Source organism: Eschscholzia californica, unplaced genomic scaffold (genome assembly GCF_041429995.1).
Source record: "Eschscholzia californica isolate CP2 unplaced genomic scaffold, dmEscCali1.0.p SCAF_2, whole genome shotgun sequence".
In the NCBI taxonomy this organism is placed as follows: domain Eukaryota; kingdom Viridiplantae; phylum Streptophyta; class Magnoliopsida; order Ranunculales; family Papaveraceae; genus Eschscholzia; species Eschscholzia californica.
Window position 1 is genome coordinate 31003005 of NW_028238309.1, and position 16189 is coordinate 31019193.

Genomic DNA, 16189 nt, shown 5'->3' on the forward strand with positions numbered 1-16189 from the left:
AACAGTCAAGTGAAGATTCCAATTTCTAGCAATAACATCCAATCTAGGATTACTAACAGTGCTACAGCTAAGACAATTCATTTTCATCCTCACCTCCTCAATGATTCTCACCAACAAGCCCTCCTGAGATACACAAGTGCTAGAGAATACCCTTTTATTTCTCTCACACCAAATGTGATAAATGAAAGCATTAAAAGTCAATCTGCCTAGAATAGCTATTTTATCTTTACCACTAAACATCCTGACACACCAATTTATCATGGAGTCCCAGGAGTTACATGGCACCTGAATAAGAGCCAACATCCTAAGTAACTTCCTCCAAATATCCTTAGAATAACTACAGGAGAAGAATAAATGAAAGTCATCTTCATCCTCTTTAGAACATAGGGTGCAAGTAACATCAATATTAAGACCCCATTTGTAAAGTTTCAGCTTAGTCTTCACAGCCCTATGCAAAACAACCCAAGTAATGAAGCTATGCCTGGGTATATTATGACTAAACCAGACAAGAGAAGACCAAGAAACAGAAGGAGAAACCTCTCTCATGGCCTCATATGTACTTTTCAAAGTGAAAGTACCCTTATCATTAGCTATCCAGACCCTAGAATCATCATAGCCATCAGCCACATCCACCTTATGCAAACTGTTTGCAATAGGTCCCAAATAGATAGATTGCAGGAGAGAAAAAGTCCAATTACTATCAACCATACAGTCACTTACCTTAGCATTCAGGTGCAATATATTATCATATTTAAGCTGCTCAGGGAAGAAAGGTAGCAAAATACCCATAGGGTGCCATGGATCCTTCCAAAACCAAGTATCCTTGCCATTGCCTATCATCACAGAGCAGAATTCCAGACCTTGCTGTCTATAATGCAAAATCCTGCGCCAGCACCAAGAAGCATCACACTTCACAGACAGAGACCAAAAACAGTTATCCTTAATCAAATACTTTTGAACCCATTGGACCCAAAGAGTAGGCTTAAAGATAAATAACTCCCAAATATGTCTCAAAGTACAGGCAATATTCAAGGTTGCTAGGTCTCTCAAGTTAAGACCTCCCTCTTTAGTTGGGTGACAAATAGTGGTCCAGCTGACAGAAGCACCCTTGGCAGACATATCTGGACCATCCCACAAGAACCTCATAAACATTCTATCTAGCTCATTGATCACCCTTTTAGGTAAAACAAATACACTGAACCAAAACAGAACCATACCATTAAGGACTGCTCTAATAAGAGTCAATCTCCCTGCATAAGATAAGAATCTCATCTTCCAAGACTGAATTCTACTCAAAACTTTATCAATAAGAGGCTGACAATCATTATAGCTAAGTCTAGAAGAAATGAGAGGAACTCCCAAATATCTAACAGGGAGGGAAGTACAAGCAAAACCCAAACAGTCCCTTAACCCATGAATCTTCTCATCTGTCAAACCAGCTGAAAAAATAGAGCTTTTAGCTTTATTAACCTTCAGCCCAGTACACTCAGCAAACAAATCTAAGGCATGAGACAAAGCTCTAGCTGAGCCTAAGTCTCCTTGCATAAACACCATAAGGTCATCAGCAAAACTCAAGTGGGTGATCATAGGATCTTTACATCTAGGATGTAGCAAGAATCTACCCTCAACAGCCTCAGTAACCAAAAGCACATTAAACACCTCCATAACTAATACAAAGAGGTAGGGAGACATAGGGCAACCTTGTCTAATGCCTCTCTGACCCTTAAGATAACCATAAGAACAACCATTGATCATGAATGAATATTTAGGAGAAGATATGCAGACATTAACCCATTGAATAAACTGCTTAGGAAATCCAAACTTATCCATAATTTTCAGAAGAGAAGACCACTCAATAGTATCATAAGCCTTTTGCAAATCAATCTTAATTGCACACCTAGCAGGACCTTTAGTCCTATGATAATTCCTAGTAAGTTCATGTGCCAATAGGATATTATCTTGAATAGCTCTCCCAGAGATAAAGGCAGATTGACAAGGGCTAACAAGATGGCCTATAACATGCTTCATTCTAAGAGTCAATATCTTGGTAATGCATTTATAGATGACATTACAACAAGAAATGGGTCTAAAGTCAGTCATTCTTGAGGCACCAGGAGTCTTAGGAACCAAGGAAACCAAGGTAGAATTTACCTCACCAAGCAATTTCCCAGTCTTGAAGAATCTAAAAACAGCATTGACCACATCATCACCCACCACTTTCCAACAGTCTTTAAAGAAATGGGCAGAAAAGCCATCAGGGCCAGGAGCTTTATCACTAGCAATGGTAGAGAGAGCAAAGACCACCTCTTCTCTGGTCACCATAGCAGTGAGAGCAGCAGCTTGGTCAGAAGTGACTAGCCTGTCAAAAGAAATGGAATCAAGCAAAGTTAGCCCATTAGTACTTAAAACAGAGGTGCCAAACAGCCTAGTGTAGAATCCCACACACTCATTAGCCACATCCTGAGGAAGCACCAGCTTAACACCCTCTTCATTATAAAGAAATGGGATATTATTCCTGGATCTCCTCTCTTTCATAGAATTATGAAAGAACTTGGTATTCTGATCCCCCAGATCAATCTTCTGCACCCTGGACTTCTGCCTAATCATTGACTCCTCCATAGTAGCAAGTTTGACATAAGAAGCAACAACTTCCCTTTCCTGACTCCTAATAGTTGCATCAAGAGGCTCCACTTGCAGTCTGGTTTGGAGAAGCTCCACAACCTGCTTAGCTTGGTCAACCTTAGCACCAAACCCAGCAAATTTTACTTTTTTCCACTTCACCAGAGCCTTCTTAACATTCTTAAGTCTACTCACAACTTGGAACATAGGGTTCCCACATACTGGCAAAGCCCAAGCCTTCTTAACAATCTCTTGAAACTCATCCTCAAGAGTCCAAGCATTAAAGAACTTGAAAGGCCTAGGACCTGTGCTCATCCCCTCAAATAAAGAAAGAACAAAAGAAGAGTGATCAGAAACTAAAGGGTTAAAAAATTCTGTCTTAGCATTAGATATAGGCCAGTCCACTCAATGTTAACCAACACTCTGTCCAATTTCTCAGCCACAGCACCCTCACCAACTTGTCTATTAGACCAAGTAAATTCACATCCACAGTAGGCACAATCAAAAAGATTAGCACCATGAACAAAATTTCTGAAATCAGCCAATCCCCCTTCTCTCACATTGGCACCCCCTGCTTTATCTTTAACCTCAAGGATTGTGTTGAAATCCCCCATAACCACCCAGGGACAAGAGTATAACTCTCTAAGGTTAAGCAAAGAGCTCCAAAGAACCCTTCTAGTCACAGCATCATTACTAGCATACACAAAGCTAATAAGAAAGACCTTACCATCAACAAAAGTAGCCATAACAGAGATATGCTGAGCATTCATGTTAATAACCTGCAAAGACACCACAGAAGAGTCCCAAAGAACCCATATTCTGCCTGTACTATCAAAATCATAATTATTAATCCAATTCCAAGTAGGAAGCAACCTCCTCCTAACCATTACACTCTTACCCACATCAATATGAGTTTCAAAAAGACCACACAAACACAAATTACTATTCCTAATAAATTTAGTAACCTCCCCAGCTCTAGTAGGGATATTCATCCCCCTTACATTCCAACCTCCAATATGAATCATTTAATCACATGAGAAGACCCTTTCCTAGGCTTAGGGTCCCTAGCCTCATTCAAAATTTTGGTCTCAAAAGCCAAAACATTATTACCAACAAGATTAGACTGAGAACATGACAACTTACCCCTATCACCCATAGGAAGAGATGCCCCCTCACCAGGACAGTCACCCTCATCCACCACCATGCTAGGCCTCAGAAGCAAAGACCTGTCCTTCCCACCAATATGAATCTGCTTAGAGTTGCTTATAAGGTCCTGACTAGGCAGCTGACCAGCACCTCCACCAACATCCCTCTTCCCTTCATAAGCACCAGCCACAGCTTTCTTACCAGCACCACTGTCAGTCACTTCATAACCACCTAATTCCCTACCTTTCCTCTTCATACTACCTTTATGCTTCACCTCAGTCCAACCCCCATCATGAACATTAGTACCCTCCATAGGCACCACTGTGTCAGCTAAAGGAACATCTCTAGTACTTGGTTCTCCACACTTCTCACTGTCCATAGGATCATTCATTACCTGAGTCTCAACATTCTTCTTAACCTTAGCAAACTTCAGGCAGGAACTAGAACTGTGACCTAATTCACAACAATGAACACAATACCTAGGTCTCCAGGCATACTCAATATCAATATCCAAATCCTCACCATCCACACACAATTCCAACACATGAGGAAGTTCCTTATCCATAGGAATCTCCACACAAACCCTGGCATAAGCCATCCTCAGCCCAGAAGAGGTAGGACCATCCAGAAATAAGGGTTTACCAATAGAACTAACAATATCAGCTAAGCCTTCTTCATGCCACAAGTGAATAGGAACACCCTTAAGCTTAACCCAAATGGGAATAGACCTAAGTTTCATAACCTCCTTCTCAAGAAAAGGAGTCCATGGTCGAGCAATAAAAATCCTATTAGCTACAGAGATAGGCTCATGTTCCAATATCTTCACCCTATCCTCTTCCAATGAAGCTCTTATAACATACACTGAATCTCCATGAAGGGTGAAGGAAACATCCCCTTTAGGTTTCCAAATGTTAATCAAAGACCTTTTAACAACCATAAAAGGCAGTTTGCTACCAAAGAAATTTCCAATTATCAATGTTCTACAATCCTCAATCTGATCCTGATAGTTAGAGGATGAAATAACAGACCTACCATTAACTATAACAGGATCACGAAACTCCAAAGACTTCCTACCAGAACTACGATTCTTCGCAAATAGCTTAGCCCAATCCAGAGAAGAAGCCATACCTTGAGAGACAGGTACCTGAGTCGAAGGGAGCTCTGAGTAATCACCACCCACAGATCCACCATCAATCGGAGAAGCAACTGCAACCCTCATGGGAGCACGCAAGACCCTAGCACCACCCATAGAAGCCCCTAAAATCGATTTCCCCTCAACCATACTACCCTGTTTTGATAGTGTCTCTGATCCTTTCAGACCAAGAGAACCATCGCCAGGAGTTTGGAGGGAACCAGTCACCTCCACCATCACGATTGAAGCCCCAAGGGACTACCAGTAAGGTGGAGATACTCGAAATCGGAAGAACAAGAGACTCGATCCAAGAAAAAAAAAGGAAAAGAAAAGAAGAAGAATCACTGCCGGCCAGGAAGGAACGATAACTACCACTGTCGGAGAAAGAAAGACCGCCGGCGCCGCCAAATCTCACCACCCGAGACTTTCTCTCTCCTCTCTAGGGTTTTTTTTCACCTAACTTTAAATATTTCTTGTTTCACTAGTATTCATTCAAAGTTTTATGTAGAAGGATCATGAAACCGCGTCGGAATGGGTTTAGGCTGAATTATAAGACTATATTGTGCATAACTGACCTGAAACTAACTGAAAACTAGGTCTTGTATCTTACTATAGACCTTATCTAATCTCTTCGAGCCATGTATCTAACCAACCATATGCTCAGGTAAACCCTTTCATGTATTGCCCATGGGGAGCACATCTAATTATTTATTGGTACACACTTAGCTCTCCAGTTCTCGGGCTCCGGCTAGCCTATCTTCCCAAATGTGTCGGGGTGTTTGGATCGGGGTAACGGACTCTTGGATTTATTTCCAAGCCATTAAATCTAAGTAAGGCCCTCTGATGTACCTGAGTTGGAATGCATCATCAGTTCAACTAGATCAAAAAAAGGAAAGAAATAATAAGAATTCAGTCTCAACAATGCTAGGTCGTTATCCGCCTACTTGGGCCGTTGGGCCCCCACTTGGGAGTTCAGATAAGAGGAAAAGGGCAGACAGATAGATTTGAGGGCAGTATGGTCATGCCCACATCCTTTTCCCTTGTCTTATTATCATACCGTCAAGTAGGTGGGTGATCTATCTTTATTGAATTAGTTTAACACATAATGAAAGCAATATGTTTTGCACTTACCAGTAAAAATCTTTTTCAAGAAGGAAACCCATAAGCCTCCTGGTTTATTATCAAATTTCACAGGAACGTTCTAAAATATATCAAGAACATAAAGAATATCAAATTCATCAAAGTAAGCATCAATTAATACCAGTAGTAAACATTTATTCTAGCATCAAAAGAAAGGAGAGTGTTACAATTTATCCCATTCTGAAGTTCTAAATTACCTGACAGAATCCTATATAAAGTCTGGCTAATGATACTAAGGAGCATTTGTTACCTTGATGCACCAATTAATTTTATGGGTTTTTCACTTTTTCTTGTATTGGCATGTACGCGACAAGAATATGCAGTTATAATCGCAAGTGAAGTGATGATTTAACTGGAAAAAAAAGACCATTCAAATATCCACATCCATACTCTAACAATGCTCATATCTAGCCTTATATGCACCAAGCATTAAAACTAAATACCCCCATCCGCCATTCTCAACGATCTTCTAGCAATGTACGCCCTAAATGTTTCCAAACATTAAAAACCTCATAAGCTACTAAGTAGTAAACCTACTTACCCCGACGGAAGTTAGAAAGTAAACTTACCCCACAGAAGGTGAAAAATAGTAGAGCATACCATAAAGATTTTTTCAGAGATGCAACATTTTTTTCTTTTGTCTTTGTTAATAGAGGACAATAGTTTTAGTCATACTATTAAACTAAGTACTCATATGTTTGATTAAGTTTCATTACTTACCCGCAATTAGAAAATTAAAATTGTTTTTCCTTGTAATGAGGTTGTATGCAAATTTCTAACCCTCAAGCTCAAATGTGATGATTGAACATACTAATTTCATTTGTCTTACTCAGAATAATGCAAATCTCATATCGCTTTCTTATGTTTAAATACAAAAAATGTAAAGAACTATATAAAATATTAATGTTAGTGTGTTTAAGATATTTGAAATCAAACCTGCTTTATATCGCCCCAAGTTGGTGATTGCGAAAACCAATCAATTTTTTCAAAAATCCCATCTTCTCGACGACTGTGCAATTTCACAACAAGATTTTCAAGTATCACTATATTTCATTCTCATTTGATATAACAAATTATAGATCACGATATGTGAGAAGAGGCAAGAACTTCAAAGAAGTCCGACTAAGATATATCTAAAAGCAATGACACCTTAAGAGGAAACAAGTTTAGTACCACAACTTTTAATTCAGGATATATAACTTGAATCAAATTGGACATCACAAAGAAGTAAGACTAAGATATATCTAAAAGCAATGACACCTCAAGAGGAAGCAAGTTTAGTACCACAACTTTTAATTCAGGATATATATAACTTGAATCAAATTGGACATCACACCTAAAACTGAAAGTCGAAGGAAGTTGTACCCCAAATCTAACACTGACGTCGGGGCATAATAATTTATAACAAAGCTAGGTTCCTTAAACGCGGATGACAAAAATCAGAACATCAAAACACCTTTTTATAATATTAGTATCTGACTCATGAGTTAAGAAAATTGCCGAAGTCTCTGACCTTCTGTAGCAGAATACTTGTGAAGCTTATCAGTACTTGCATGTTGACCCTAAATTAGAGGGCTTTTAAATTGTAACCGAAAATCAAACGAAGCCTCGGATTCGAACACTTGAGGGAAGAGTGGCCCGGGTCGTCTACAAAGGTCGTCGCCCGTCTCGAACGGGAGGTAATTTTTCTAATCACCCACGAATCCCCTGTTAGTGGGTACTTTTTATAAGATCTTCGTAGTGCTTCCTCGGTTTTCGTGTTAAAAAAAAAAAAAAAAAAAAACTTTGGACCAATAGAAAGGAATCAAGTGTAGTTTTTGTAAGTGTCAATTCTCATCTTGTGATCGTGCCTGACCATCATGGCACATTTTTCTAATGGTTGGACGTACCCTGTTGATGATGATGACCTTGATCTAAAGGGACCCGTCATCAACCGAACTGATATAACCTTAAGAGAATACCAACAATTGCGTAAAGACTGGCTTAACCGACGTGGTAAGACTCTAAGAGATTATCAACGACTTGACGAGGGGAATAGGTTAGTTGAGCCTAACCGAATTGGTATGACCCTAGGAGAGTACCAACAGATGTGTAGAGACGAGCCTAACCGACCGGGTATGACATTTGGTGATTATCAAGGAATGTCTAGAAACAGTCCGATTAGTGAGTGGAGTAGACCATATAAGCCTGATCAATCTCATATGACATTAGGAGATTATCAACAAATGTGTAGAGATGGTCCGATTAGCGATGGATATGGTTCGACGCCAAATATATATGAGAGACCTTATAGTCCACACTATTCTGAGACCAATGACTTTAGAGACAAGTATGATCCTAATATGTACGGAGGAAGTTATTATCAAGAGTCTACATTTAATTACACTAGCGAACCTTATTATGAAGAGACTCTTGAAGATAGATCTCAATTAGATTCCGAGAGTCATCTTATTGAGATGATGTCACAATTTGCGACTCAAACACAACAGGAGATCGAGTCCTTGACTCAACAGGTGGAAATGCTTAAGTCACAGTTATTCGCCGACGAGGAAGGGGTTTCACCACCCAAAACTCAGGAAGGTACTAGGTACGATGACGAGGTTAATACATCTAACCCTAGTACTAAGTTAAATGTCGATGAATTTACTGATAATACCCTAGAGCCTGAAAGGTCTGATGACCTTGTTGTCTTGCTTCCTCCACCTATGTCATCTCACCATGATAGGACTGCATTAGACGTTGATATTCAAGATGATGGCTCTTTGAGCAAGTTTGGGAATGACACTATTCTGAACTTTCCGACATTTGACAATTGTAAGGAGTCAGTCTTAGATGAAATGTTAGGAAGGCATGACACTATAAATGACTGCGAGGCTCCAGATGTCTTTGAGGACATCAATGACGTTAGAGACATGTTAGATAGTTTGTCAGACTGTTTACCTAAGGAAACCATAGACCTAGACTTGGTCCCCGAGTATATTGCCTTACCCTTAGAGTCTAGTTTGACCTTTCACATGGTCTCAGACTCGGTTGTTGATCCCTTTTGGGACACTTCAGATGTCTCCTCGAGAACGTCTATGGAAATAGTGGACATTCTATCCACTAAGCTTGCAGATGACTTTCTGCCTTCGACGGATATATTGGCCCTTCATTGTTATGTCGATCCTTTTGATGACTTTCTAGTCGTTGGTCCTAGTATTTATAGTTACTTAGTGGACTGTGCACCCACTAAGTTTGGGGATTGCCCTTGTTCTTTGATAGTCTCACATGCACTCTCTGCAATTCACAAAAATGTGAGACTATCGTTCACTGAAAACTTTGTGTTTTGGGTGGACCCACAGATGTATCGGTTATTGGTTTACAGTTAATCACATATTTGTAATCCAGTAGGTATAATTTTTTCTATTCATCTGTTTCGTCTGGCTAAAGACGTTAAACTTAGCGCTTTCTGGGAGGCAACCACGGTTAGGACGTTGGAATCAGGTAATATCTTTCCCTTCACCCTGTTATTTTTGCATAGTCTTCAGAACATCGAGGACAATGTTCGGTTTAAGTTTGGGGATAGGGGAATGAATTTTTTGCTAAGTCCTTATTTCAAAAATTCAAAAGGGTTCAAAATTTTAAATTTTTAGATTGAAAATGTGAGTCTAGTTGTTTTTGCTTGTTAATAGTTATAGAATCTAGTTGGTTGTACTACACTTTTGCTAAAGGTTTTTCCACGAATTTCGAGTCTTGAAGTTGTCTGTGCACTAGCCATGTGAGTGTTAGATAGGGAAAGAGTTAATTTTTCTGAGAGAACTTAATCGATCATTAGTGGAGACTTAACCTATGTGAGAATCTGAGCCTTTCCTTTTGTTTTTAGTGATCTCTTCTGTGATAACTCCGAGTAGAATGAAAAGCTGCTCAACCTCGCAATATTCATTAGAGCTCAGTTGATCTCTTGAGTTCAAATTTTACAACCACTAGGGCTGTCATCAGGAAGCGAACCTTTCTCTTGTAGTTTGAGAAACTTGAAAACAATGTCAACTAGAGGAAGATAGAAACCCATTTATTAGTTAGAAACCTGAGAATAAGGCATGAAGCAAAATGAAGAGAATATTACCAAGGGCAGAATAATGTCAAGAAAGAAATATTTGTATTTTGAGTTTTATTACCAGAAGTGTATTAAAAAAAATAGAAATAGAAAAAGAAAGAAAAAAAAGTGTTTGTTTGTGTTTAAGTGTTTAGTCCCTGAAGTAGTTCTTGAAGATTTGAAGACGTCGAGTTCTCTGTGGTTCTAGTCACATCATCATTTATAGTCTATTGACCTCTAGGAAGCATTGTTAGATAGTTGATCAGGTGAGAAGAATTGGTTAGCTTCCCCATCCCGTATTAGTGGTTGTTTCCTTCCTATGAGATCAGTCGTTCACGAATTTTTTTTATTATAGTCCGTCTTTTTTTCATGTGTTGAGTTTTCCTTTCATATTCATACTCACACATTGAGTGAACCATTTCTGAGTGACTTTAATTTTTGAGTGTATGACCGTGAGGCAAAAGTCGAGGCGAAATGTATTGAGAAAGTGATCGAGGTCTTGTCTGTTCGGAACTGAAATGATGCTCATATTGGCTGGTCACGTGCACTTCGAGTCTTGATTACTAGTGAAGGGATTATTAGCTTTTGTATGGTTTGGTCAACTTTGATTTCATTTCTATTAACTTTTGAAAACTTACCGGATAAACATTTTTAGTCCATCTCATATTTGACCCTTATGCATTTTTGAGATTTTTGAATTTTGTGGGTATATTCACTGCAAACCCTCACGAGACAAAACTCGTCCTCTTGGGTAACCTAGAGGTTTAATGGCTTGTTGCACGTGCTAAGTGCAATCGTGGGTCCCTACGAAAGTGGTGAAATGGGTTTAGTTTAATTTTTCTGTTTTGCTCGAGGACTAGCAAAATCTAAGTTTGGGGATGTTTGATGAGCCATGAAAATGTCTCATCTGAATCTCTTAACTTGGACTAGTTAGTCCAATTTCGAGCCGTCACTCTGATGAATTGTTTGTTTTTCTTTCTCAGGTGTCTTTTACGGAGTTCAGTGTGAAAAGCGGATAAAAACGAGAGAAAGACGAGCTAGGAGTATTTTTTGGGCATTTATTGATTATGGTAATTTTGGTCAAAATTGGTGCTCGAATGAAAGTACAGTCTAAGACGAAGCCAACGGTGAAAACGGAACTCAAATCGGAACCCGGATGAGAGAGTTAGCCTAAGTCAAAGTTGAGATGGAAGATGTGGTGTAGGAGAAGATATGGTAACCTTTTGGAAAGATTAATGAAATCCCAATATCAATCTTCTCCAGCTCTCGGTTTCTCTCTTCCCATTATAATTTCCAAATTAACTTCATATCTCCAATGTTCCTGTTGAAAAGATTTAAAAAGGAATACCCAAGATTTGGGTTCAATCCACGTGAGAATAGCTGGTTCACTTGAGATGGAAGATGCGGTGTAGCAGAAGCATCTTAATAACGTGGGACGCACATATACAAGTCGCTTGGATGGCACATGCTATAGGAAACCGTCAGATTAAGACGTGCGCGGAAATTAATGGGTAGATCAATCTAGACTACCGTAGTTAACATGCGTCCATGAATTACTGGATAGAGTTCTTATTTATCCCGAAAATGTACTGCCTACACCCAATAGTGTACCAAGAGTTTCACATTACTGTTCCGGATACGCGCCACGTGTGCTCAATTTGATCTGGTCAACTGTTTTTTTGAATAAAACTTTGACTTAGGCTAACTCTCTCATCCGGGTTCCGATTTAAGTTCCGTTTTCACCGTTGGCTTCGTCTTAGACTGTACTTTCATTCGAGCACCAATTTTGACCAAAATTACCATAATCAAGAAATGCCCAAAAAATACTCCTAGCTCGTCTTTCTCTCGTTTTTATCCGCTTTTCACACTGCGTAAAAGACACCTGAGAAAAAAAAACAAACAATTCATCAGAGTGACGGCTCGAAATTGGACTAACTAGTCCAAGTTAAGAGATTCAGATGAGACATTTTCATGGCTCATCACATGTCCAGTGACTTCAATACATCTTCTACCATAGACATATTGGAACATGCACGTGTAGATGTATGCTCGACATGGGAAGTCAGACTACGTGATCTATTTAGTTTTTTCCATCTCGTTATTTTCGTTCTTTTTAGTTTTTTCCAACTAAATTGAGAATGCTACCCTTAAACTTTTGCCTTCGAGTGGCTTCAGATATTTTTGTTCATGCGAAATAATAATGACATAAAATTTGCTGAAAACAAGAAAAGCTGCAAATTACTGATTACTTCCTTCTAAATAAAACATGAACGTGATCAGGGTTCCTTTGTGTGGGTCAAGCAACACAGGCTGCATATTGAGAATCATTGAGGAGGTGAGGATGAAAATGAATTGTCTTAGCTGTAGCACTGTTAGTAATCCTAGATTGGATGTTATTGCTAGAAATTGGAATCTTCACTTGACTGTTGTGCCTCCTAAACTCATTCCATGTTCCTGGATTGCTCCTAAGCCTGGGTTTATCTTGATCAACACTGATGGTTCTTATAGTGCTGATCAGGCTGGCTTTGGGTGTGTCTTGAGGGACTTTGCAGGTGAGATTGTGTGTGCTGTTCAAGCAGGGACTTCTCCTGTCAGTGTCATTCATCATGAGCTGCAGGCCATTGATGTTGGCTTGGTAACTGCCTTGGCTTATGGTTTTGATAGGGTGCAGGTGGCTACTGATTCTAAGTGGGCTTGTGAGCTGGTGAATAAACTTGATGCAGATCCTCCTTGGCAGTCCTTGAAAGTTTGGAGAAGTATCAAATGCAGCATAGCCAAGTTTAGTGCTTTCAGTATTGATCATGTCTTTAGAGAAGTGAATCAACTTGCTGATTTATTGTCTAAGGCTAGGACAACTGAAGGGATGGAGCAGCTTGCAGTAGGGGACCTTAGTGATGCTATGAAAGCTGTTGCTATGGAAGATAGATTGGGTCTTATTAGATTAAGACAGAGATGAAGAAGTGTTTTCTTTTGATTGTGGTTTCCTTCTTATATTTGTCTTTATGGTTGTAATCTTCTTATGGGACCATATGTTTTTGTTGGGCTGTTGGGGCTTGTATGGGTTTTTCTTTTGTTGATTGTGTAGACTCTTTGCTTTTGGTTTCAGGTTTTCCTTAAACCTGCTGATATATGCAAAAAAAAAACACAGGCTGCATATATTCATCGAGGATTAATTAGACCGATAGTGATTAAACATATGAAGTAATTACTAGCCACCTAGGAAATAAGTCGCAACATGCAGGAAATAAAAGTTATACGGTAAGGAAGTCTTGAGAGTGTTCAATTATTAAACAGAATGCGGCAATTTATTTATTTTACGTGAAGGAAAAGAATAAGCTGAAAATAACGAGATGGCATACCTGTAATACTATTGAAGGAGCAACCACATCTAATACATATTCCAAATTTGAAAGCCATGTGAGTCTTCACTTGCCAAGATCGACAAATTACCACAATTAAGAGTATCCATACTCCAGCTAGACCAGTAAAACCAAAATTCTTTTAAATATCATGAAGTCCCGAGACAGCATACCTAAAGCCTGTATGTATCTATCATCCAGCCAAAACCACCTTATTCCCATTTTATTTGCGACATCGATGAAGTTTCCGATCTTTAGTAACGCTGATTCATCTTACCAACTAGTCTACCGGACATGGATTTAGTAGTATCAATTTGACAAGAAAACCATTAGACAAATAGATGGTTCTGAAGTTTTAAGTTTCTTAGCCTACAAAATCCTTCGAATATGACCAGTTTTAGAGTATGTGATGGAACAAGTCAAGTTTATGATTACTACAGCATAACATTATCAGATCAAAAGAAATGATAGCAAGAACTACATGAGGATAGAGACTACGAGGGAGATGAACAAAAATAGATGGAAATATGAGATATTCAAAATTATAGTTTTGAAATGATCAATTCAGTGATTTAACACAACAATATACATATAAAAACGAGGTTACGACTTAAAAAAAAGCCATTAGTCGAGGAAGATACGAACTCACTAGCCGTACACCAGGTCAATAGGGGATATAAAACCATGGCTTTAATCTTGTTTTAACTTTGAACAATTAGTTCCTATATAACGGTCAAGGCTGGTATTTGAAGTTACAAATCCCTCATTTACCAAAAACATTAAATTAGAAAGATCAGACACAATATAATACCTATTTTAGTGGGAAGTTTCGGCATGAAAGAAATAGAAGAATGATGTGAAAACAATTAAGGTACAAGAGTCAATGATACTGCAGCTAGGGGAAGACTCAAATGTCACGAGTTAATATATCTCGTAACAAAACTGAGTGAAGAGAACTTGCCATACAAATCCCATAGCTGCATTTAGTCAATGTCAATTATCACCAAAATATTACTAGCTAGTATAGTCACTAGCCAGTTCCAATTAAATATCAATCATTCTGAAATTGGCATATGAACTCTCTAGGAACTCTAACTTACCATCGACATTCTTGAGGGCACCAGAGACTCAGAGAGCAACCAAATAAATATCGAAAGTTTAAAAATTAAGTGCAGGTCCCAGAATTACCGATCTATCATATATTATAAGAACTTCAAACCAACGAAAAACAAACTGATTCTAGTAGTTAGCTTTTGCAGAACAGGTTAAAAAAATTCCACAATGATGCTTGTCAATCCTCCTAAATTTGTTCAAGGCCATCAGACACAATATAATACCTATTTTAGTGGGGAGTTTCGGCATGAAAGAAATAGAAGAATGATGTGAAAACAATTAAGGTACAAGAGTCAATGATACTGCAGCTAGGGGAAGACTCAAACGTCACGAGTTAATATATCTCGTAACAAAACTGAGTGAAGAGAACTTGCCATACAAATCCCATAGCTGCATTTAGTCAATGTCAATTATCACCAAAATATTACTAGCTAGTATAGTCACTATCCCTTTCCAATTAAATATCAATCATTCTGAAATTGGCATATGAACTCTGTAGGAACTCTAACTTACCATCGACATTCTTGAGGGCACCAGAGAGCAACCAAATAAATATCGAAAGTTTAAAAATTAAGTGCAGGTCCCAGAATTACCGATCTATCATATGTTAAGAACTTCAAACCAACGAAAAACAAACTGATTCTAGTAGTTAGCTTTTGCAGAACAGGTAAAAAAAATTCCACAATGATGCTTGTCAATCCTCCTAAATTTGTTCAAGGCCAAAGTAGTTGTCAATTCCAGTTCAATCCACATTAGGTCAATAGTAACTTCTATCACTACTAATGGCTTCAATAGAATTAAGTAAACAACAAAGTGGATTAAATAGAAGTGAAATTAGAATAGATATATAATGACGACAAAAAATAACCGATTTTGTCAACTGACCAAAAGTCACCATAAAGACAAAATGTCCCGGGCATATCCATTTCTAGGAGAAAAACAGCAGCAACATTATCTGTCAATGAGATTGCTAACAAAGTAGAAATATCTAGTATAAAAAGTTTATAGTCCTAAAAGAACTAACTTTGAACTCCATCACCAGAACAACAAATATTTATAAAAGTAACCATGTGATGACCTATTATAAAAGAGACTAACTCTTTGAAAACCAGTAAACTGAACGGGAGGACCTTGAAATAAGCCTCACAACTGCGGAGCCATTGATATATCCTTGTAACTATGGCGGCATCGTACTGAGTTTCTTTTAACAGTAAGATGTTTAACATATTCCTGATTTGAGTGATTTCAAAGGTATCAAAAGGAAATGAACTCAAAAAACAAAAAGCTTTACAAAAGTAGCTCAATTGCTAGAACAAAAACTCAACCAAAACCACTTTTGAACTCCACCACGAAAATAGAAACTCAACCAAAACCATCGTTAAGCAAAATATTAATCTTTAAACGTAACCATGTGATTACCTATCATAAAAGAGACTAGCTCTTTGAAAACCAGTAAACTGAACTGGAGGACCTTGAAATAGGCCTCATAACTTCGGAGTCATTGATATATCCTTGTAACTATGGAGGCGTCGTCCTGAGTTTCTTTTAACAGTAGGACGTTTAACATATTCCTGATTTCAAAGGTATCAAAAGAAAATGAACCCATAA

At 38.4% G+C, this 16189-nt stretch overlaps 1 protein-coding gene across 1 annotated transcript; it reads right to left on the minus strand.

Annotated features, from left to right (window-relative positions):
- Nucleotides 1-2975: 2975 nt before the first annotated feature.
- LOC147557389 (uncharacterized) lies at nucleotides 2976-3644 on the minus strand. The gene has a single exon (XM_086658837.1). It carries the CDS (start codon nucleotides 3642-3644, stop codon nucleotides 2976-2978), a length of 669 nt encoding a protein of 222 aa, XP_086514963.1.
- Nucleotides 3645-16189: the final 12545 nt, after the last annotated feature.

Excerpts from the sequence above, each read along its gene's own strand:
- LOC147557389 (XM_086658837.1), bottom strand. The coding sequence starts at position 3,644 with ATGATTCATATTGGAGGTTGGAATGTAAGGGGGATGAATATCCCTACT.